At 48.2% G+C, this 24549-nt stretch overlaps 1 protein-coding gene and 1 long non-coding RNA gene across 4 annotated transcripts in view; one reads left to right on the forward strand and one right to left on the reverse strand.

Moving 5' to 3' along the window:
• Positions 1 to 23239, reverse strand: part of NR4A3 (nuclear receptor subfamily 4 group A member 3) — a 45682-nt gene extending 22443 nt beyond the window's left edge. The window contains exons 1-6 of one of the 3 annotated variants that reach the window (XM_055118653.1): positions 22759 to 23239; positions 19234 to 19407; positions 18265 to 18336; positions 16046 to 16950; positions 11918 to 12047; positions 11308 to 11480 (exon numbers count right to left, since the gene is read on the reverse strand). In XM_055118653.1, the coding sequence (XP_054974628.1) occupies positions 11308 to 11480; positions 11918 to 12047; positions 16046 to 16950; positions 18265 to 18295 (1239 nt within the window). In that variant the 5' untranslated portion in view covers positions 18296 to 18336; positions 19234 to 19407; positions 22759 to 23239. Of the gene's footprint in view, positions 1 to 11307; positions 11481 to 11917; positions 12048 to 16045; positions 16951 to 18264; positions 18337 to 19233; positions 19408 to 22317; positions 22363 to 22758 lie in introns of those variants that run through there. The other 2 variants (XM_055118654.1, XM_004600434.2) reach the window with 2 other exon arrangements.
• On the forward strand, positions 20416 to 21536 carry LOC129399299 (uncharacterized). The gene is made up of 3 exons (XR_008627042.1): positions 20416 to 20532; positions 20732 to 20813; positions 21479 to 21536. It is a non-coding gene; the product is annotated as an uncharacterized LOC129399299 (long non-coding RNA).
• Positions 23240 to 24549: the final 1310 nt, after the last annotated feature.

Below are 24549 nucleotides of genomic sequence, written 5' to 3' on the forward strand. Positions count from 1 at the left end.
TTGGAGTTATGCATTCACTGGTCCTGTATCTCCATCACCAGCATGGTGACTGGCAGTTATAGAAATATATTGTGGCTGAATACTGTTGCATGAAATCGCCATGGTGGGTTTGACCACAATGCTTTCATCTCACTGGAGAAGAAACAGCCAGCAGGCTGCCAGAGGCTTGTTGCAGGAAGGCTGAGGTGTGTGGAAATGAGGTGCTTGTTTTAATTAGTTTTTTTTGTTGTTGTCACTTTGTGTTTTCCAAAGAGGTGTCACAAAATAACAGAAAGAACAGTCCCCAAGGAGGCTGGCTTACTTTTATCCTAGATTTGACCAGGTGCCTCATTTGTGAAATGAAAGGGCTCTGCCACTTTTCTGGGGACTTTTCTGGGGACAAAAAAGAGACTTCACTTTTTTGACCCTCAGTTTTGCCTCTATAAAATGGGGAGACTTCTCAACATGTGGCTGCGGTGATGCAATGTGATCATATCTGTGCCACACCAGCTATCCTGGGCAGGTTTATGAATGATGCCACGGTGCTAGTGCTGCTGGGTATGGTATAGATAGCTCTCACGGTTCCCCTTGGAGAGTCTGTATTTCTGCGGGAAGGAAGGGGTAGGGCCAGAAGCCTTCTAGCTTTCAGCCCCGAGTTTCCAAGATCCGAGAGCATTACATCCAGTTCAGAGCCCCAGCTCCCCGTTGCCCGTCATCCTACCAAGCCCCTCATTCTCTGCAGTTCTGAGTGTTCTGTGACCGGATATGGGAGCCAAGTTCAGGAAGGGGGGGGCGCCCTTCGCAAGGCTGTCCAGGACACCAGCCCTATCCTGGGCCCAGACACATGCCCTCACTTCCTTTCGGCACTCACTCCCGGCTGAAAAAAGGACTTCACTATACTTTTTTTTTTTTTTTTAGCTTTTTGGGTCACAGCCAGCAATACTCAGGTCTTACTCCTGACTCTGCTATCAGGAATTGGTGCTCGGGAGTCGATATGGGATGCCAGGGATTGAACCTAGTTTGGCTGTGAGCAAAGCAAACTCCCTACCCTCTGTATTATTAGCCCGAGTCCCTCACGATATTCTTGTTTCTTACTTTCTTCTCCCTTATGGATCTACTTCCATATGCTCTCCTGGTTGAAATTCAGGGAAGAACCTGAATTTTAATAAATTTGAATAAAGTTTAAAAACACACTTTATACTTTTATAGGCCTTGTCAGATTCTCCTCTTTACATTTTCTTAATTCTGTTCACTCTTATTAAATTTTACATTTTACCTATTTCATGCAACTTTTAAAATGCATCAGCAGAGTTATCGATAATATTTGTTCTTTAGGTTTATATACCTCTAAACAGCAAAAGATTTACTTTTTAAAAATACTATTTACCAGCCGTCATTGATTTACAATGTTGTGGAATTTCGGGAAATCAGCTCTTTTCTGTATGTGCGTAGGTGTCACCAGAGAGAGACAGAGAGACAGAGACAGGGGCAGAGAGATATCTCCCTCTCATAGTGGGATAAAAAATAAACATAGTAAAGGAACAACAAATGCCCAAGGTTATTGGCACTAGAGGTCTTGTCTATATAACTGAGCTTACATGGGGAGATGCAGTTTGGTGGAGGGAAGCCGGCTATCCGTGATGAAATGATGAATGCATGAAAAATGTGATTAACAGTATTGAAAACTCCCAGGACCTCAATAAAAAAAGAAAAACCTTTAAAAAATATATGCTTTTTTTTTTAAAGTCCCCAGTTCTACTTGGATCATTTCCAAAGGAGTGGGAATACAGATTGGAGGGAAGGGCATGGGACCTCCCTACTCCAGGCTCAGGCACTGACCTGCCCTACAGCTGTGCAGCTGCAACCAAATCACAAACCTCTGGACCTGTTGTGTCTGTCTTGTAGGAAGCAGTTGGGCTTGCTGGTCCCTGCCTCTCCTGCCTCTTGCATTCAGCTACCTTTCAAGTTTCATTTCACCGAGGCGTGAGAGAGAACACTTCAATCCTTTTACATTTATTAAGGCGTGTTTTATGGCCCAGACTGAGGTCTGGGCTGGTGATTGCTCCAGGTGGTGACGCTCGTTTGCCAAGATCCTAAATATTGCTCATGGCACCAAGTATGTTGTTAGAATTGCCTAAAATCTGACATTGATTCTCTCTTGGGGGTGGGGGGACGTTGTTTTAAGCCACACCTGGAAATGCTTGGGGGTTACTCCCTGCTCTGTGTTTGGGGATTACTCCTGATAGTGCTCATGGGACCATGCAGTGCCAGGGATCAAACTGGCATCGATACAAGGCCATCGCCTTAACCTCTGTTCTATCTCTCAGGCCCGACTCAGTACTCTTTAGTTTCAAAATAGTGTGTGAAGTGGAGAGGAGAGCACTGACAACTAGTAGAGGACTAAAAACCCTGGCTCAGGAGTCATCGCTGTCTCTGCTTCCAATATCTGTTCAGAATCCTCTAAAGCTTTTCGCCTGGGGTCCTCTGCAGGCCTCTGGCCCTGCTGGGCTCACCACTGCATGACCAGCACACTCGAAAATAGAGTCCCTGCCTCCCCGCAGGTTCCGTGTTCTCTGATGGAATCTGGCAAAAAGGAAAGCCAGCCAGCCTCGCAGGCCCGACCTCAGCCAGCACCACTGTGGTTCACCGACTGGGATTACAGTCGACAGTCCAGAAGTCTGGAGCCAAAGCGGATTCAGCCTGAGCCACCAGCTACTTGGGGGTGAGTGGAGGGTCAGTATCCAAGGCTTGAAGTGGAAGAAATGACAATCCAAACATGATTAAAAAAAAAAAAGGAGCTGGGAAGTAACAGAATGGGAGACTAACACCCAAGGATAGTAGAGATAAGGACCAGGAGGGTTGCTCCACGGCTTGGAAACTGGCCTCTCATGCTGGGGGGAAAAGGCAGCTCAGATAGAGAAGGGATCACCAAGTAAAGGATGCTTGGAGAGCCCACTCGGGATGAGAGATGCGTGCTGAAAGTAGACTATAGACCAAACATGATGCCACTTAACACCTGTATTGCAAACCACAACACCCAAAAGGAGAGAGAGCAAAAGGGAATGGTCCTGCCAGAGAACCGGGGGTGGGGGTGGGGGTGGTGGGGGTGGTGGGAGGGATACTGGGATCACTGGTGGTGGAGAATGGGCACAGGTGGAAGGATGGGTAGTCAATCATTATATGACTGAAATGTGAGCACAAAAGTTTGTAAGTCTGTAACTGTACCTCATGGTGATACATTAAAAATAATAATAAAATAAATTTTAAAATGGAGCTGGAGAGATAATACAGTGGGGAGGATACTTGGCCTTACACATGACTGGCCTGGGTTCACCCTGGACACCCCATATGGTTCCCCCAAGACCTACCAGGACCAAGTCCTGAGCATGACCAGGTGTGGCCCTCCCCCCCCCCGCCCCCCCGCAAAGCAAAAACAAAAACTAAATAGAGAAGCAGTTTAGATTATTTGTGGCCTGTACCAGCAGCTGTATAAAAATTCAACCCCCAAACGCTGACTTGCAGTTGGAAGAACTGGACCTTGGCTCTCCTTCTGTGCTACCCTACCACGCTGTGGCTCGGGACTAGGAGGCTTGGTATTCAGCAAAGAAAATTGATGAATATTTATTCCCTACTCATTCGAATCAAACATAGTTTAAACAAAGAAAAGCCTTTAAGAATGTATCTTGAGGGTCAGAGGAATCATACAGAGGATAAGGCACTTGTCTTTTCCATATGACTGATCTTGATTTTATCCTGGGTACCACATATGGTCCCCTAAGGCCTGCCAGGAGTGATCCCTGAGAGTAAACAGAGCTGGGAGTGAACTAAGCACTGCCATGCTTGCCCCCTTCCCCCAACCTGTATCTTGTTCCTGTTTATACAACGTTTTGTTCTAACCTATGCAGATAACTGACCCACCAAAAACCTGGCTTTGCCTCTAGTGTAATGCAGCATTACACGGACACTCAGAGCCAATGGAGATTTATTTCTCTAAAGGACCTAGAATTAGAATCCGCAGCAACAAATAACCATGCATGTAAATGAAATGAAATTGTGTCTATACATTCTACGGAGCAGCTACCAGAACTTTATACAAATCAGATTTGAGCAAAGGCCTAAAATACGTTGCTTGAATGGAATAAGGTGAGACCCTTGTGTGAACATCAGCCCTAAACATTTAGCAATGCGATGTTTTCATAGCAGAGCATTTACTCCAGTCTTAGATGTCACTGCTCTATGTAACTATGACTCCTCAACAGGTAAACTATCTAAAAAAATTTTTTTTTGCTTTTGTTTTTGGTAACCAGGGGCTTGGAAAAAGGAGGACTGAGAGGCTAATGTGTTTTCATTTTGCAACTTCAGGGGTGGAACTCGGGCTCAGGTATGTGAGCCGTGTGCCCTGAGCTGAGTCCCCAGAGTGCTAATCAGCAGCTGATCTCAGGCCAGAAGAGCTCAATGAGGTGAGCCCACACTTAGGATGTGGATGGTCAGGGCCAATCTCAGTGCCCATGGTCCCCCCAAGCACTGCTGGGAATCACCCCCCAGCACAGTACTGGATGCTAACCTCCATACACTGATGGGCATGTCTATCTTATTAACTTTTTTTTTGGGGGGTTGAGGGTGGGGGTCATACTTCCTAGTACTCTGGGGCTACTCCTGGCTCAGTTCTCTGGGGTTGCTCCTATCAGTGCTCTAAGGAGCATGTGGAGCTGGGGATTGAACCCTGGGCTGCCACATGGAAAGCATATGCTCCAGCCCATGAGCTACTCTCTGGCCCATCTTAACATGCTTTTATTTGTTTGTTTTGTTTTCTTTCATACCCAGCTGTGCTAGAGTAGTTCGGACATTATTCTTGGCTTTTTTGCTCAAGGGTCACACCTGGAGGTACTCAGGGGATCATGTGATACTGAAGATTGAACCCTGGTCTTCCACATGTAATTAACATGTTCAAATGCCACTTTTCTGGTCTTATCTCCAGATACACAGCACCTTGTGTAATTGGAGCTGTTATTACAAAAAGTGATACTCCTTACCCAAAAGCATCCTAGCTGCTGAAACATACTTGAAATGACCAATTAATGAGGATGTTATGTATATTTTCTCATTGGTAATTATGCAGGCTCTGTATGCCAAGCCCAGTATCTATATATACTTGTATTGCTAAATTAAAAGCAACTGTGAGGCAGAGAATAGCAACATTTCAAGGAGAAACAAATCAAATGTGACATGTTTTGACTGCACTGATATACAATGATCTGAGCTCACTTTTGAAGGAGAGAAGTTTGGCCCAAAGGCGAAGTGAAGGTCCCAGAGCCAGGAGCACTTCACAGAGCTGGAGCTCGCATCCGGCCTCTCAAACATTTCTTCCCTCCGGGATTTGGAGCACACACAATGCCTCCATCTCCCTCTCCCACAAATGGGGAGCATTGCTCCTTTACTACCTAAAAAGCACATGTGTCAGTGCAAAAACAATGAAAACGTACCGTCAGGCAAACATTTTTTTTTTCCATTTCTCTATCGAGGTCACCAGGGGCAGCTAGAATCTTTAATAGATTGTTCTGGTCAAGTTCCTGATTTGACTCAAACCTGGTAGGACTGAGAAGAAAGCTCAAAGGGCTAGTACACATGCTTTCCCATCCCTGGCATTCCCTGGTCCTACAAGTACTGAGCCAGGAGTAAGTTCTGAGGACTTACTAAACCTGGTTTGGCTTAGTAAAAGCCAAAAAGAGTCCTAATTAAATTAATTAAAATAAGCATGATATAATAATCGGTGGGTGTACATAACTGATGTTAGCATCAGTTACTCTGAAGAATGGAATAAAGAGGAAATAAATAAATGAAGAAGACAAAGAAGTTTAAATTTTTACTTATCTAATTCTAAATGGTTTACACTCTTATTTTATTTAAATTAATTTTGGTTTTTGAACCACACCTATCAGGTGTGTCTACTCCTGCCTCTGTGCTTAGAGTCACTTCTGTTAGAGGTCACTTCTGGTGGTGCTCAGGGGACCCTATACAGTGGTGGGGATTGAACCAGTGTTGGCTGAATGCAAGGCCAGCACCTTACCCCTGTATTGTCTCTCCAACCCATGGATTTGTCATTGGAAAAATCTGCAGACAGTGCTGCCGTGATCACCTGATGGGCTAAAATACATGCTTTGCAGAGGGAACTCACAGCTTTCATCTCTTCTCCCCAGCCAGCACCCAGGAAAAACTCTAGGGGCCCCACACACCAAGCTGAGAGTAGCCCTTAAGCACCACTGGATATGGCCCAAGAACATTAAAAAGACAAAACAAAAAAAAACAAAAAACTAAGTGGTGCTACTATTGTAAATTAAATACATTAAATTTCTATTGAAAAATTTAGTAGTTGAATAGAGGTGTGATGAACAGAAACGTTTGCACCAATCCTAGCTCTGCCATTGACCTCCATCCAGGAGCAAGCCACTAACCCTCTCAGCCTCTGTTTACTCCTCTAAAGATATGCGGGTTCAACTAGATAAGTGTATCCCAAAGTGGGCAATACTGCCCCCCAGGGGTTGATGGAAAGATCCAGGGGATGGTAGTAGTCTCAGGTGCAATTGCTTGCGGGGATGGGGGAAGTGGGGGGGAGTGGGGGGAAAATGTCTGTTAAAGAAATGAATTTCCAAGGGACTGTTGAGTGATTTTTTTTCTGAAATGGGCGAGGGGCAATAGAACAAAAGTTTTGAAATCTCTGGATTAGATGATCCAGAGGTCACCATCAGTTCTTTGAATTTTTAAATATAAAACCTTCCGAAGAATGTCTTTAGAACTTCATATCAATATTATTTTTGTTTGTTTTTGCACCACACCAATCAGTGCTTAGGAGCTACTCCCTGCTCTGTGCTCAGAGGCTCCGCCCATGGAGTTCTGGAGACCATGTGGTGCTAGAGATTGAACCAGGGCCTCTTGCATGCAAACTATGGGCTCAGCCTGTTGTGTTGTCTCTCTGGCTCCTGAAGGATAATTTCAAAAGACATATTAAGTTGGGGCTTCTATCAAACTCTGTGAGAATATATATGTGATGCTGCCTAGCTCAAAGTAGGTTAATTTTTCAGAGAACAAAGCAAATTCAATTTTGTTAAACAAGAAGTTTCTTATAAACACAAACTCTTGAGCTGGGATATGGCTTGGTAGTAGAGCCTGGTATTGCTCTTTCCACATAAAAAGAAGTGGGGGGAACATGAAATTTTTTTAGTTAATTTTTTTAGGAGAAATCACATCCAATGATGCTCAGGGCATACCCCTGGCATTTTGCTCAGGGATCACTCTTGGTGGGTTTGGGGGCAGGGGACCATGTCTGATGGCCAGGGATTGAATCCATGCAAGGCAAGTGCTCTACCAACTGTACTGTTTCTTTTTTTTTTTTTTGGTTTTTTTTGGGGGGTCACACCCAGCGATGCACAGGGGTCACTCCTGGCTCTTCACTCAGGAATTACCCCTGGCGGTGCTCAGGGGACCATATGGGATGCTGGGATTAGAACCAGGGTCGGCCGCGTGCAAGGCAAACACCCTACCCGCTGTGCTATCGCTCTAGCCCCCTCAACTGTACTGTTTCTCCAGCCCTCTACCCAACCCCCCACAAAACTCTTAGGTTTAGATGTTTAAACAATAAAGTAAACTTAGAATGAGGACATCTCAGAACTGGCAGAAACATAATACCATCGAAAAATAACCTTTCTCCTTGTGAGAAATGCTGTTATATAGATTCTCACTAGGTACTTCTTGTGTGGATGACTTTGTGCTTCCCCTAACCAAGAGAGTGGATCTTTGTCCTAGGAGTAAGTTGGAAGGGGCCTTTCATTCTCCCTCTTTATGTGCATTTCAGAGCTGCAGTCCTCTTTGCCGTGAAGCACGTGTGACTTAATCTTGCCAAACCATCTCCCTTCCTGCCTATTTCCATTGACTCTAACCATCCCTTACGAGTTTCCAGACTAGTGTGTCTATCTATATCCTCCTTATAGCCCAGCTTGGAAGTGGACTCTGCTCTTGAAATGTTGGCCTGACATTTCAAGAAGGAGTTCATGGTGCCGGACGTCACCAACCTCCTTCTGGTCACACATGTCTCCGTGTACAACCTCAGGTAATTTAGCACCTTCCCTCCCACTACCTTCCCTCCCATTGCCTATGTTGCAGCATATTGTGAGGGTATGGAATAAACTCCCAAGATCTTCTTAGCACAAACCACTGACAGGCCAAGTCTCTCCCAGTTTTTCAAATTCTAAACGCCGAGCTTCACATTTATTTTTGTTAACTTTCTTCATGATGGTTTCAGCCCATCCTGTTCCAACCTGTCGAAACTGCTCTGAATGTTGATACTGACATCCATCACATTAGAGATCCCGCCCAGCTTTCTGTCATCTGCAACTGTGATCAGCATGCCTTCTCTGCCTTCATCCAAGTTTTTGACGAAAACGCACTGTATTTTTAAAGAGTCTTCTAATTTAATTGATTTTGGTCCAATTTTTGATAATTTTGTAAAGCTCTCTAAAAGGGAGAGGATCCAAGCTATGAGGTTCAACCTGATTTCCAAACAATGTAATTAAAATAAATACGCCTTGCAAAATTGAGCCAGGCCCCCAAGGTAGTAATCCATGTGACCCAGACTCTGGCATGGTCGATCTATTCTTTTGGATAAAACTAACAATTAAATTGGATAAATGTTTGTTGATGAGGAGGATGACTCTGGGCTGACACAGTGAATGGTGCAGAGGGAAGCAAATACACTGGATTGATTTTTTCAGTGTGGAGACAGATCCCAGCTGGGACAACTCAAAGTGCTGGGAAGCGTTGCCACTGAATGACTAATTAGGCTATGTAGCCCAATAATTGGATAATTTGGGGGCACAAAAATCACTTTCGGGCCTCAATTCTCTAGAATGGCCATCAAGAATGATTTTAAATGCTCCAAACAATGTCAGAGTATAAATTGGAGCGTCAGCATAGGCTGCGCATAGAAGTTTCATTAATTCAAACAATTTATTTAAGGGGAGGCCAGAGTTGCTTTAGAAAGGAGAAGTTTGCATTCCTGAATGCTCTCCCAACACCCTCTCTCATGGAAACCAGAGAAGCCAACGGAGCCTAGTATTTAGCCCAGTATTTAGTATTTAGAAGTAGTCTTGACTTCTAATCCTTTCCCTGGTAGGTGATCTTAAGAAAGTCAGTCAATTTCCTTATCTTAAGACTTTACCTCAGTGTCTTTCTACATGACCCCTGGCATGTGTGGTGCTCATACTTCATAAGAACATTCAACAAACGGTAGAGAAGGTTTGGTCATAATGCACAGAGCACTGTGCTAAAGCTTTAGCAAGTATCTTATTTCATCTTCACAGCCCCAGGAAGTGGTTAAATTATTACTACTTCATGATACACAGAACAAAAAAAAAGGCATTACAAGGTTTAATCACTTGTTCAAGGTTATCCAGCTAGTACATAATGGCACTGGGATTTTAATCTAGACCTGCATGGTTCCAAAGCCTAAGCCCTTAGCTCAATGCATTATTTCGTTAAACTATTATTTGAGACTTGACTTTAGTCAAGAGACACTACTTGTAATCAGAATAAGAGTCCTCAACCTTTGATGCTAAGGATCTACTGCATGTCTTGTGTGAAGCCTCGTGATCAGGTGTGGAGAGGAGGCTTCACAGTCTCTAATGAGGGTGGGGATGACAGCGGGTACGCCAATCACCCCTTTATTTCTATCAACAATGCAGCCTAAAAAGGACACAGAGCCAATACACTCACACTCACTTCTAGTCCTTCAACCCAAGGATTGAAATAATGATTAGTCCTGGGGAGAGCAAGCTGGTAATAACTGCCAAGTCTAATGAACGACGGAGATCCGTGGGCGGGTAGCTCATGTGTATGCAGAATATTTTCTGTGACTTTTTTTTTTTTTTGGTCTTAGAGTGGGGTAACTATCCCTAGAGTTTATGGGATTTTTTTTCCATGATTAAATAAATCAATATACCATGATGTCTTGTATATAAAAATCGTGCAATCCTTTAAATGTTTTTATTTTTCTCTCCCTGATGAGTCCCTGTCTTACTTGATATTTGTCTTTCTAAGTCTATTTTATTTTACTATATTTTTGGCTTTTGAGCCACACCCTGCTGTGTTCAGGGCTTACTCCTGACTTTGTGTTTGGGGATCACTCCTGGCAGATCTTGGGGGATGGAATGTGGGACAGCTGTGTGTAAGACAAATGCCCTGCCCCTTGCTCGATCACTTCAACCCTTTTCTAAGTCCATTGAAATGCCTTAGAGTGTACCAGGGAGATAGTACAACATGTTGCAATGCAGGCTTTGCCTACAAGAGCCTCAGGTTTGATCCCCATCACTGCATGGTCCCCTGAGCACCACTGAGAGTAACCCCTAAGCACCGAGCTGGGAGTAGCCCTAGAGCACTGCCAGCTGGGACCCCCTAAACAAAGCAAAACTAAAGAACCTTCCATACCGTAATATTTATATATTTGCTCAGAAAATCCTTTCTCAGTCTCTCTATGATATCTAAATTTCTAGGAATTTGTAGATAATACACTGACATTTTACTATATCCCATGTGAAATTAAAACGTTAGTATGTTTTGGTTGGCTTAAACATCACTACTGGTGATCTTGTCTGGTTTTCAAAACGTTTTCCCAACCCTTATTCCTATGTGACTGATGTTCAAAACATCCCTCTGAGGCTGAATGTTATAATCATCTCCACTGCAGGGAGGAGAAAGTCAAGAGTGGGAGCCAGGTGACACAGGTAGGGAAAGCAGCAGAGGCTTCCTACCAATTGTTCCATCCCAATCCTCCCAACATCCCCCACTGCCTTCCCCCGTGTCAAAGCCAGACCTTGCTCCTCTGCAGGAATAGTCTAATCCCTCTGAATAAACAGCAGGCTAATCAATGCCCATGCAATTGGGTAAACTGCTTAGCACTAACTTGTGGCTGACCCATAATAGAAGGGGAAAAAAGAAGAATTGCTTTGTCTATACCATAAAAAAATCTACAAATTGTAATTCCCCTGTGTAGATTCTCATTGGCACTGTACCACCAGGAACCCTGCCACAATGAGTAGGGCAGGTGCAGCACTGTCAGGCAAGGTCTTTTGTTAAGGCGTTTAGAGATCCAATAAGGCAAAAAATTATTTGTATAAAGGATGCCCTGGGATTGCCCGATGAAGTGAGAAATACAGAAAAGATGCGCAAAGCAGCTGCGAACTGTGCCAGGCACACAATCACCCAATGAAGGCCAATCACTCGAATCACAAAGAGAGAACCTGAGCATTCATTCCCCAAATAGGATAGCATAAAACTTACTCTGGAATAATCGAGATCTCTGGGCGTTGAGTCTGTTAAAGCTCGGACAAGGGCATTCATCATACAGATTGGAGGAGAAGGTGGAGAGGGCTGAGAAACTTCCTGCTGTAAAGGGCTCTTTGGTTTGGAAGGCAGCCGACCTCTCCTCCCTTTCAGACTATCCGTTCGAACAACTGGTGCCGAGAGAAAGAAAGAGAGAAAATATGTATTTTCAAAGCTATCTACGAAAAGCCATAGAACATGCAAAGGCATCAAAACACAGTAGAGATGAGCATTCATTCACGAGGCCAACCATTTTAAAGTGGCAATAAGTTTGGGGTATGATTCCTACGAGGACTGAATGAGAGTTGATACATTTGATAATGAACAAGCCCTAAAAGCTTCCCTCTTAAATAGCACAAAGACGTAGGTATACAAGCTCTCTACGGATTTTGAGAAATCACAGCAAGTAGTCCTTGGCTATTTTTATACGTAAATATAGAGCCTAAAATAAATGGTTGGAAGGAAAAGGGTAACTAGAGATATTACCATCCCCACATAAATATGAACATTTTCAGTGCTGTCCAAGAAGTGACCTATGCAAGCAGGATGAAAAGCATCAGATCCATACCTTCTTTGACCATTCCGACACTGAGACACTTCTGAAATCGACAGTACTGACATCGGTTCCGGCGTCTCTTGTCTACAGGGCAATTTTTATTTGCCAGGCAAACATATTTTGCATTTTTCTGCACCGTTCTCTGAGAAAATACAATACAGAGATAGTCAACTAATAGTTTCTGGAAGGAGGTAGGTAGAACCTGACAAGATGTATTTTAATTACAATGTGAAAAGCGACAGTGCAATTCGTATAATTAGATAAATTTAATTTCCTAACACGCTAGCCTGCAGGAAAAACAATTTTATTAGTGTTAGCTGCTGACAATGGAAATCATCTCAGATTGTTCTGAAGCAAGTCTCATGAGATACCCAAGTCTGAATGATAAAATCATATCTGAAATTACCAGGTCAACATATCATACCTTGGAGGATTAGATTATCTCCACTTTTAATATCCCTTGGGGAACAATCTTCTACTTGTTCCACTCCCCTGATTATTGCTGACCTTATTAAAATAAAATCAAAATTATCAGGGATGTACTTTGTTGGCTATCACTACTGTACGTCGAATATCACAGTAACTGGCTTTGTTCCCAAATAGTGATGAAATCATAAAAAGCAAAATTCTGGACTTGTCCAGTTCAAACATATAAGGCATAATGTTTTAATGCAAAAAAAAAAATCATTCAATCAGCCTGTCTGCTTTATTTTACTTTAAAAGAACATAGGTAGCAAAATGGCCATTTCTGATATTTGAAATCAAAACATTAAATACTAAAAACCCATATAATATCAAAAAATAAAAGAAATATAAGGGCCATGCTGCCAATAAAAATTCCCATAAATAAGTTACTTCAGAAATGATTATGACATAGACATCAGAATAGCCATATTGCAAAAAAAAATCACAAAACTTGGACTTGGATATAAAATAATGTGTTCAGACTCACATAATTTAAAATGACACATGGAGAATAAGCACACTTCATGCTCCAATTTTTTAAGGCTTGATTTTCTTTAATTAAACATTTGTGCACATGGATGTGGATTACCACTAAAGAAAAAAGTCATTTAGAAAGTACCTGAATCTTTACAACTCCAAATAGAGCAATAAAGCAAAAACTTTAAAAAATAAAGGAAATCCAAGTAATTTGGTATTAGTGATCTAGTTTGTGTCCAAAATTATAGGTTTAGTTTTCTCTTTCACCAGTCCTTAAGTCATACATACCATTTTTACCTTATTGCCATTTAATTTCATTCTAGGAAGTAGCTTATAAACAGCTTCTATAAAACTTCAAAAAGAAAGAAAGAAAAATTCTAACAAAGCCACATACATTCCCCCCTGCTTCAGTAGGCTTATTCAGTAGTTTAAAATGCAAAATTCCAAAGCACAAACATAGTTGTGGGTTTTCAGCATTTATATCCCCAGCAATATGTAAGGGTAAGAAGCTTGTGTTTCCAGAATAAAAGTGTCTTTCATTGAACCTACTCTAATTTCTAAGTTTTTTTTTCCCTATCAATCAGCCTCAAGGCTATGTGCCAATTTGAGTGCTGGTGGCATTTTGCTTCAGGTATACATTTTCCCAATAACCTGAACCTTCCCCACATTTGTGTGCCTACAGAGTTGAAGGACAGAAGAGATCGTTACGGTTCAATCACTGAATTCCCATCATTAACTGCACTTCATGTCACATTTTTAAAGAATTCAATTTAATGGTAGAAAGCCACTGGGTAAAACCTGCTCCTGGTCCCTTAATTAACAGATCTGTGGGGTGGTTCTCCCTCATCCTACTCCCACCCTTTCAAGTATAGATTTGTTTTCAAGAGATTGCTGCAGAAAAGCGAAGCTGTTGGAGAACATTTAATTGACATTTCTAGACTGGGAATGTATTATCACTCTTGTATTAAGGTGAACTCTGAATCATACAGGGATGGTTCTATTTGGGGGCTACTCATACTTGCCCTAATGTTTTTCTTTTCTTTCCCCCTTTTCTCCCTGGCTGTCCCTTCCACTGCCCTTCAGCAATTCTTTTAAGAAGCTGCAAATATCATATCGGCTTAAATGATGCAGTTATTCGAAAATAGCCCTGTAAATCCCGAAGAGTTAAGAGAGGGGAAAATGGCTAAACTGAGAGTTCAACATCTAAAATCCTCACAATCCTGCACAACTATATGCCACTTAACATGTTGCAAATTCTTGCTACAAGAATTTTTTTCTTTTATCTGCAGGATTTCTTAATCACATAATTGTTCACCCATTGCTTGTTAGCATATATACCAATGCAGAGATATCAGTATTTTTCACAAATAATCCATGAAGTCCTCTATTCATGGCCCTTTAAAGATTAGAAAGTGGTTTTTCTTTTTTTTTTCTCCCTCCCCCAGAAAGTGGTTTTTTCTAAGTGTTTTCTCATTCAACACTTTTCAGCTCTAACCTTTATTCAACCAGTAGGAAATTGAGGTTTAGAAAGAAGGGCCATCCCTAACCACTTTAGAAAGGATAAAAACTCCAATTTGAGTGTCTGACACTAATTCTTACATACTTCTAGCTATATCCTCTTGGTCTCCCAGATCCATTACACAATCAGCATCCAGCTGACTGCTCTACTCAGCCCAGCACTGGAAAATAGTTCTTTTTCTTCCTTCTTCTTTTTGTTTGTTGATTTGCCTTTGGGCCACACCCTGCTGTGGTTAGGGGCTTTTCCTGGCTCTGTGTTCTGGAGTAACTGCTAGTGATGCTTGGGAATCACAGGTGACGCCCAGGACTCAAACTGGAGTCAGCAGGATGCAAGGCAAGCGCCTTACCCCCTGTACTACCTCTCCAGCCTCTTTTTTTCTTTTAAAGGAGTGATTTTTGTGGGAAAACATTTACGGGTTTGCAGAAATGTGCAATGATGGTCAGGAAAGGAGGGGTGGAGAGAATGGTTTAAATGTCTGAAAAAGTCTGGAGTGGAGAGCAAAAGTCGCTCCAGAAGAGAACAAGAGCACTCTTATCCCTGAGTGTTGTTGTGAGGGGTAAACTGGGGTGTGTGTGTGGGGGGGGAGAAACACAGCTGGACTATTTGATGGGTTGGCCAGGCTCAGTTTTTCTCATGGGTTAAAGCAACAACAACCAGGGGTGGGGGCTGCAGAGACTAATGCCCCTCCCACTTGAAAACCTCTCTGAGTCTCTAAGATAATGAACTATGAGTACAACTGGCACCAGAGCGTGAACTAGTGAGAACCAGCTTCTGTCCTCTGTGTCCCCGCTGCATTTAGCCCATGTCCTCTGCCACAGAGCTGTGCAAAGGGCTAGCTCTTCAGAGGCCACACGGATAAGAGCTGTCCACGGGCACCTCTCTGAGATGGGAGTGAGGTGGGGATGCGTGGTCACTGGGTAATTTCTTTGACCCTCTAGCTCCTCATCTGGGGGAACAAAAGGACTGTTTCTATGTGCAAAACATTTAATAAAAGAGCTAGTGACCAGCCAGCCTCAGTCTGTCTTCATATGACAAATACAGAACTAGCAAAGACCCGGCACCAGACACCTCATCCTGGCCATCATCTGGGTGTACAGAAGATGCATGCCAGGAGGAGTTTTCCCTTTCTGAGGTCCCAGATCCTTTTCGAGATAAGGTTTAAGGTGGGAGAGGGGGAAATGGACAGAAGGTCACTTTGAGTCAGGGTCCCCATCCCTCTGGGTCTCTTTCACCCCAACAGCCTCTTGGCAGAGACCTTCTGGGCCCTCAGGCAGGCCCCGATCATGGGCTTGATAGCTCTAGGCAAGGCTAGAGGGACGCTCAGTGTCCCCGTGAGTCTCTGCAGCCCACAGAGGGGCTAGGCTCAGTGAGAGGGTCACCCAGTGTCCCTGGGAGTCTCTGCAGCCCACGGAGGGGCTAGGTACGAGGAGAGGGTCACCCAGTGTCCCCGGGAGGGGCTAGGCTCAGTGAGAGGGTCACCCAGTGTCCCCGGGAGTCTCTGTAGCCCACGGAGGCGCTAAGCACGCAGAGAGGGTCACCCAGTGTCCCCGGGAGGGGCTGCAGCCCACAGAGGGCCTAGACTCAGTGAGAGGGTCACTCAGTGTCCCCAGGAGTCTGCGCAGCCCACGGAGGGGCCAGGCACCGCGCGGGCCGCCCCGTGTCCCCGGCGCGCGGCTCACCTTGAAGAAGCCCTTGCAGCCCTCGCAGGTGCGCACGCCGTAGTGCTGGCAGGCGGCGTTGTCCCCGCACACGGCGCACGTGCCTTCGCCCGACGACGAGCCCCGGTTGGGCGGCGACGGCAGGCTGGGGCTGTCGCCCAGGAGGCCAGACGGGGTGGGCGAGGCGGCGAGGCCCAGCGGCGGGAACCTGTTGGGCAGCAGGTACGGGTGGGCATCGAGCGCGGCCGCCTTGGGGTCGTAGCCCACGTGGTGGCTGCCGGCGGGCGGGTGCTGTGGCGACTGCTTGAAGTGGAAGAGCGGGAAGCGCGCGCCGGGCACGCTGGGCACCGTCTTCAGGGGCGGCTCGAGCAGCGCGCCGGGGCCCAGGCAGCCGGGCGCGGCGGGCAGCGCGTCGTCCCACAGCGCCCCGGCCTGCGGGGGGAAGCCGGGCGTGCTGGGCGTGGACGGCGGCGACGGCTTGAAGTACATGGACGTGCTGGGCAGCACCTCGTCCTCGCGGCCGGCCGGCGGCGGGATGGAGGGCTGCGGCGCGGGCGGCGGCGGCGGCGGCTGCTGCTGGGGGTGGGGGTGAGGAGGGTGGTGGTGGTGATGGTGGTGGTGGTGATGGTGGTGGTGGTAGCCGTGCGCGCGGCCCTCTTCCATCTTGATCAGGGGCCGCGGCCCGGCCGGCTGCATTTGGTACAGGCACGAGGGCTTGAGATCGTAGTTGCCCGAGTAGCCCTCCATGAAGGTGCTGAAGCTCGGCAGGGACGTGGTGGCGGTGATCTCGGTGCTGCCCAGGTCCATGGTCAGCTTGGGGAAGTCGGGGTTCATGATCTCCGGGTTGTAGTCCGAGACGTAGGTCTGAGCTGCATAACTGGAACCTGGGGGTGAAGGGCTATACTGGGCTTGCACGCAGGGCATATCTGCAGGGACAGGGACAGAAAGTGTCTCAGAGGCATGTCGGGAGGGCGCTCCCGCCTACCCAACAGGCCACACCGCGCTGGAGTGCTTGCTCTCTAATCTGGGGAATAAAGAAGCAACAGGCATCCTTGGCTGCTTCTGGGAGCACCGCCTTAAAGCCCCAGCTCCCTCCCTTTCATCCTTTCTATGCTGGGAAGAACCGGGAAATCCCTTATCCTTAAAGGGGCCATGGGATAGCAAAAGCAGGTGGGGGTGTTGGGGGTGGGGCTGGGGGCAAAGGGGTAGGGGGTCTGGGCGTAGCTCTGAGCCCACCTTTACTCCCTCCTTCTCCCTCCTTTTTGTCTTCCACCAGATCTGGGAAATGTGACACCCTCCCTCTTAAACCCAGTGATGTTTGGAGAAAGTGACTTTGTGTCCTATCAATCCAACTGGTCTGAGCCACAAATTGGGGAGACAGAAGAAACCTAGTGAATGCCTCCTGTTGGCTTGTTTCTGGAGAAAAGCCACTGAGTCACACACTGATTTGTACACTAAGGATTTTCTCTCCTCCCCCACCCCCTTCATTTTAAAAGGGAGATATTCTATGTGGGCTTCACTGGCCAAGGGAGCCTGTGACATTCTAACATTGTATTTCTGCCAACAGAAGCTACCCACACATGTTGTGGCCGCTTTCTCCCACCCCCTCCCCACTCCTTCACACAGAGCTAGCAGCCTGCACAAACCGGACCCCTGCTGATGACTTCAGCCAACTAGGTGGTGAGGTGGGCATGTAGGCCCAGGAAATGGACTGGGGGAGGTTGTGCCATCTGCAAAGAAAAAGATCAGCAGCTGCAACAGAACACCCACCAAACCTGCTCTCTGCCATAGACAGTACATATATTTCCCCCAATTCTGACTAATCCACTACGCCAGTGGCTGTTTGATGACACTTTATAATGATCACATGAGGCAACATATTGTTTTATGACAGAATTAGTACCCCAATAAAAGAAAAATGTAGTTTCTTAATAGGTTTAGTTAAATCCCTGCCAGTTGGATTTGACGCTGAATGGTATCTAGGAAGCTTTCTATTATTGAGAGAGGCTGAACTGGGAGGAGAGGCCCTGAGGATTATTGAGTCTAACAGATGATTTATCTGATTGTTTCCCTTTCTTTACTGCTAATTATATAAATGGAGAATGGATCATTTCTGGTGGTTGGTCTTTCTGAACCAAAAGAATACCAGGTGCTTAGAGGCTCCCTGAAGTCTATGTGTGATCTGAAAGGTGTGACTAATCAAAAAGTGAGTACTTCACATTGCCTTTGACAGCTCTTACCCACATCTCCAAATCTGATTGAGTCATGCATATATGGGTTGAAATCTTGAGTTGAAAAAAGGTGATGAGGGCCTGTTGGAAGAAGCAGTGATGAGGAGAGGCCAGTTCATGCCTTTCTTTGACAAGCTGGGCCTTAAAAATACTCAGCAGTTTGAAGTTACAGACTACTTTTCCTGTCATCCAGTTGTCGGGGTGAAAAGAAAGGCCCAAGGGCCACTGAGGTTTCTGAGCATTCATCTATTCTCCTTTTCCATTCGCACCTCTAGAATTTCTCCATTAGCCTTTTCTGTCATTTTCCCTTGCAGGTCCCTTGCATTATTCCTCTTGAAGTGTCTTTCCCAGGTTTCCAGGTAGAACTGGGAGAGGCTTCTATTATCTATTGGTGCCTATACAGTCCTAGAAACTGGTGGCCTCTTTAACAGCAAAATAAGAGGTGTTGCCAGTCAAACTTGCAAACCTTTCTTTGGCCCTACTCAAAATTATATTCCTTGATTCTCATCTCAAAGATTCTTTTTTTCTCCTTCCCTCTGAGTTTCAATAAGGACTTGGGTTTCAGACAGACAAGATGCTTTGCATTGCTCTCAGTGATCCCATACCTCACAACTGCACCAACTGAAATGAAAGGGTAAATACCTCCTTTGTAAAGCTATATAAAACCCAATTGGATATAAAGGTCAAATGAAGTCTTTAAGATATAATAGAAGTCCCGAATCTATTCAGTGTATTTTCCTTTTCCTTAGAGCAAACATTTTTGAGAAATGCAACCACTGATTTAATCTGGCCGCACAATTTGGTTGCAACAGGGTGTGGTATCTAGAGAATCAGCTCAGAGGAAGCCACCTGCGCTGTGGAAAGGATGGCCAGCAGTCTGGGCCCTGGCACTAGGTAAGTCGACCGGCTTTGCCACCTAGGGTGTACTCCCCACCCACTTAGTCCCAGAGGAATAAGGGGTCGTGCTTTCAGACTTACCTGGAGGATATCTTGCGCGCTGAATGGTGGGGCTGGGCGTCTCTCCAGCAGAGGCTGAGAGTGGAGGAGGCGGGGATGTCGGGCTGGGCGAAGCAGTGGCGGTGCAGCCCTGCTCCGCTGAGGATCCAGTCTCCGGGCAGGGGCTTCCCGGGCTGCACTCTTCCGCAGTAGGTTCTTGGGGGGGGCGGGGGGAGTGGGGGAAGGACAGAGATCACAGTAAGATCGGGTTGGCTCAGCCAGTCCTGACCTGGACGTATTGGGACACCAAGACAGATGGGGAACCTCTATAAGTACTGAACTGATTAAAGACAAGAAAGCAGTGCATAAGGCGACCCAAGTTCCAGTTCGAGAAGCATCACACAACCTCGGTGGAGCCGAGAAGAGGTATCCGCAGCCACTGCGTTCACCGCCGTCTTGTGGCACCAGAAAGGAGACCAGCAACCGCAGCAGCGACAAACAACAACAATAAACCGTACAGTCTTTCATCGCCCAGAAATGGACCTCTCCGCCCCCACAATTGATCCCGAGCTCGGGAAGTCAGGAAAACCAAAGGCAGGTAGAACATAGGAGAGAATCCCGCCGGAATTCGCGAGCCAGTGAGTGTGCACGAGCGGAAAGGAGCTATTTTCCAACTCCACCCGTCCCCACCCCTGAAATAAAAATTTTACACGTTACAGAGGAAATGCACAAGGTCTGGAACGAATGCATGAATGCCCGGAGGAATTAACAAAGTCTGCGCTTTTCATTCTAAATGCTAATAGAGCTTCGCTTCTCTTAGCCGTGAGTTTCGAGGGCCAAGGGGTCAAGCAAACAAAAGGGCAGAATTAAAACAGGCCCAAGCTGGAAGCAAGGCGACTAAGAGGATGGCGTTCGCAGCCGGTGGGGCGTGCGGAGGGAGGACCCCTACACCCGGCGGTCTGTTATTCTGAGAGTGGGCGATTTAGAGGCTCGAGGGAAACCGTCGGCGTGGAGGGGGCACATTCCCGAGGACGCAGAGTGCGCCTCCCGGGCGAGCGTAGCCTACGAGAAACTTTACAGCTGCAAAGCTCAGCTGAGCGGGCCCTGGGGTGGGAAGCAGCCGGCTGCTCCAAACCCCGGCCGAGAGCGCCCTCTTGGCCCCAAACCCATTCACAGAATGAGGGGTTGAAGGGAACGAGCAGGGTGCTGGGGTGGGGGCGTACCCCAAACGCCCCAAACCTCTGTGGGGCGCGCGACGGGAGGGTCGTGGAACTTTCGCCTCCCGAAGCACAAGCACTCCGGGGCTGGCCTCGAAAGAAGAGTGGGGCTGGGAGCTACCAGGTCCGGAAGCGCTCGACGCCCTGGAAATGGGGGGATTCCCTTGCCGCCCCCAGCCCCAGCTGGCCCTATGGAAAGCCTGTACTCGCTCAAGCGCTGGCACGGGCGGATCTTCCCAGGGCTAGAGCATGCGCTGCTCCCCACCTTCAGCATCTTCAAAGGGGGTCTCCAGTAACCCCCACCCCTTCCCCTCCTTCCTCAGGTGTCAGCATCCTCGCCCTTCCCGGAGGTCCTGGAAGCCCACTCTTTCTCCCAGGATCCCGCCTCGGACTCAGGTGGGCGAGGTACGTGTGTCCTCCCTCCTTCTTAGTTCCCCCCAAGGAAGGGTCTCCCGCTCTATCCCTCGGCCTTCGCGAGAACCTCTCGAGTTGCTCAACAGCCGGGCCAGGTGCCCCCAGGGCGCTTCCCGCTCACCCCCCTGAAGCGCCGGTTACCTAGGCAAAGCCTCGTCGCCTGCAAACACGTGCGGGCGCTCCAGCTCGCGGCCGCTGGGGCCAGGAGCGCGGAGCTGGAGAGTTGTAAATTAGGAAGCAATGACCACCTCTGTCAAAGCTCCTTTCTTTCACGGGGGTACACGAAAGGAACACCTCCTTGTTCCCCTCCCGTGTGGTGAAGTGAGTGGAGGAAATCGTGAAGCACCCCATTGTGACCGGGGCTCCTCCGCGGAGTTTCCAAGCCGGGGGGAGCGGGGGCGGAGGTTGGGCGGGGGCAGGATGCGTGGAAGAGAGACAGACAGAAAGGGAAAGACAGATTCTCAGAAAGACCGAGGGAGGGGAGACGGACCTCCGGGGAGAATTTCGGCGAGCGCACGGTCCCAGGGAAGGGGGTGTGGGAGACCGCGAGTTTGGAGGCTGCTGCGGTCTAAGGAATCTTTGATAGTCACACGAGAAGCATCTTGCTAAGCTAAGAGCACGCGAATGAACTCAACGCTATTCATCGTGCCCCACAGCCCTTTCTTTCTCCAAGTCGGTTCTCTGTTCAAGAGTTCCGCGCCGTGGGAAGGGGCGGTTTAGGATCGGATTCGCGCTGGAACCGCGCGGCACGACGGCGCCCCGTTCCTCTGTCCTGGCACGCTCAGGGCCTGGGATAGCAGCCCGAGATGTCCGGTGACCCAACAACTGCTGCAGCGCATTCCCCTTGAAGACTCCCCAGGCTTTAAATAAAAAATAATTTCCAGGAACGTTCCCTAGACTCAAGGGACTCTGGCGCTCTCTCCCCCGAATGCCGCAAGTGCTCCCAGCACGCTCGAGGGGGAGCCTTTGCAGTCAGTGCCCGCGGGCTGAGCTGGTGAGGCTGCTTTCCTCGGGAGCCAGAACTTTCATTTCAATCAAGAGTAAAACCCTCATAGCAACTTCTCCCAAAGCGTGAGCACCCGTCATTATAAAGTGAAACCTGTCTTTCCTACACCCAGCCGCGGTCGCGAGCGGAGGATGCCCGGTCCCCACCGCGTGTCCGGAGGCGGGAGCAGCCCATTACACAGCCCATCCCCTCCGCAGGGGAAAAAGTGTAAACGTGCAAGTCGGCGACGCAGGCCGACGTGCCCCGTAGAGCATCGAGCTCATTTCAATACAATAAGGTTCATTCCTACAATTATGTCCGCTTTCCTGAGCTCCTAAGGAGCGCCTCAGCAAACTCTGGCTGCTCAGGTCCAGGCCTCTTCTCTCTTAAAGCTGCCGTCTAGTCCACCAGCAAGCAGTCACCATTAGGTATATTAACTTAGGCCCACAGGAGCCCCTCTTTTCAACCCTAGTTAAAAGGCAGGAAAATTACTGCCGTTCATCACCAGACCTGCAACTCCCTGCCGCCGCCGCTGCCGCCGCCGCCGCCGAGAGCATCATTACCATGACAACTAGAGCCGAAATACCCTGAATTACATCGCCGGAGCTGCAACTGCACAAACCCCGGTCTTCCTCTTTGTTAGAGGCTTTTGGACTCTTCGGGTCGGTGGAGAAAGAATTTCACGACCTCCAGAGATCCCCGCCCGCCCCCCCCCCGCCCACCCCACCCGCGTTGGACCCACTATAGGGGAAAAGTTTCAGCTCAGAACCTTCTCGGTGGGCAAAGCCCGAGTCTGGCAGCGAGGACGAGAAAACACACACTTACAAACAAACAAACAAACCCCCCCCAAAACAACCCACACCCAAAGTTGTCAATTTCAGGAGCTATGCTTCCCGGCGCGCCAACTTTTTAAGCAAGTCCCACAGTTTAGTAGGAGAATCTCATACTTACTTGAGAGCTGTGGCGGTTCCGTCTTTAGAGCGAGTTTCTAGAGAGCTGCCTTGAAATCTGCACTGGGTGGGGGGGAGTCACAGCTGCTGTCCCGGAAGGGCTGCGGTGCACAAGCCCAGCGGCTCCCGGAGGCGGTGAGCTGCTGGCAGGGGATGCTGCGATCCCGACTCATGGGAGAGCTCCGCTGAGGGCTTCCGCGGACGTCCTGGCTCCGGCCGCGACTAAGGGGGAAGATGCTGCGGCCGTTCCCACCTCCACGGGGACCACCGGAGCTGTCTGCGTTGCAAAGTGAGCCCAGGAGGGGCGTCCGACTGCCGGCGCGGCGCCGCACCGGCTCTTAGAGCGCAGGGCGAGAGGGGTGTGAGCGCGCGGCAGAGAGTGGAGTGTGTGTGCGGAGCGTGTGTGCGCGCGTGTCTGGGTGTGCGAGTGAGGGAGCGGGGTGTGAGCTTGTCTGTGTATGGGGAGCGGAGGAGGAGCAGGAGCTGGAGGGGTGGGGGGCGGGAGGCAGGAGACTCCGCTCTCCCGGCTGCGCTTTCGCTTGCTCTCTCGGCACGTCATTTATGCCACAGGAGCCCAAGCGGCCTCACCATAGAGTGCCTGGAATGCGAGACGTCAATGTGACGTCATGGGACGCTACGTCACCGTCCCTCCCCTGGCCCAGCCGGTTCCGCGTGTGCGAGGGAGGGCGTGTATGTGTTCATGGGCGCGCGCCTGCGCGCCCGCGCGCGCGCCCGCGCCTCTCTCCAGCCATTCGCAAGGCCGCACAATAGAAACTGCACCGCTCGGCCAGCAGCGGCCCCCGGGCCTTTCGGAACGGCGCTGCGGACCGTTCTTTTTTTTTTTTTTTTCTTTTGCTGCAGCAGCGCGGCTCTTCCCGGCGGTAGCCTGCAAGAGGGTGCAGCTGCCCGCCAGCGGGTCAGGCGGGACCGCCCAGCTGTCAGGCTCGGGTGGAGTAGAGTTGGAGGAGTGCTGTTGGCGCGCCTCCGAGGCTGTCCCGAGGCAGGGAGCCAGAGCTAGGGGGTAAGGGAGAGGACAGCTCTTCCGAAAGGGAAGGCTCCGCCAGCCAGCTTCTCCGAGTGACCTGGCAGCTGGTGCCGGAGTCAGGCGCCAGCCTGAAGACTCCCTGAGGTGCAGCTGCGCTTTCCTCCAGCGGCGGTTCTCAAGCTGTTTACGTCTCTTTGGCCCCTCTGAGCCCGAGCTTATTACCAGCCCCCCTCCTCCCATCGTTTGTTGGGTGCGTGTTTCGCACTGGGATGCAGATGACTTCGGGAAAAATAAGGTTTTGTTTCTTAGCACACTCTAGGTGTGGGGTTTCTAACTGGACACTGAACTAAGTGCACATCCACCACGGTGCGCGCGCTGCAGCAGAAACTACGTTGTGTGTGTAAAACAAACACACGTGTTGAACAGCTGAGTGGGTCTGACTTGCAAATCACCCCCCCCACCGCCGTCAGAAATGTAACTCTCAGCTCGCACTTTCACTTTTTGATGATTGTTGACAGGCCTCCCCTCCCCTCTCCCAAATAAGACGTTTCGAAATCAATCAGCAGGATTTATTAGTCCCCCGCTAGGGAATGTACACTGGTTTCCTGGGACTCGTTTGTCATGAAATGGTGTGCCGCAAGCCTGAACGACTGTGTAAAGGGAGAGCAGTTTTTTCCTGGAAATGAATGAATTTAAGTGTGAATTTCTTGCTGTAAACAAAACCACAAATTAAACAGGGTCAAGGGCTCCTAGTTTCAAAGGTTCCAGAGGAGTAAAAGCAACTTGGGAATGAATTTTTAAAGGCGA

The sequence above is a fragment of the Sorex araneus genome, chromosome 1 (assembly GCF_027595985.1).
Source record: "Sorex araneus isolate mSorAra2 chromosome 1, mSorAra2.pri, whole genome shotgun sequence".
In the NCBI taxonomy this organism is placed as follows: domain Eukaryota; kingdom Metazoa; phylum Chordata; class Mammalia; order Eulipotyphla; family Soricidae; genus Sorex; species Sorex araneus.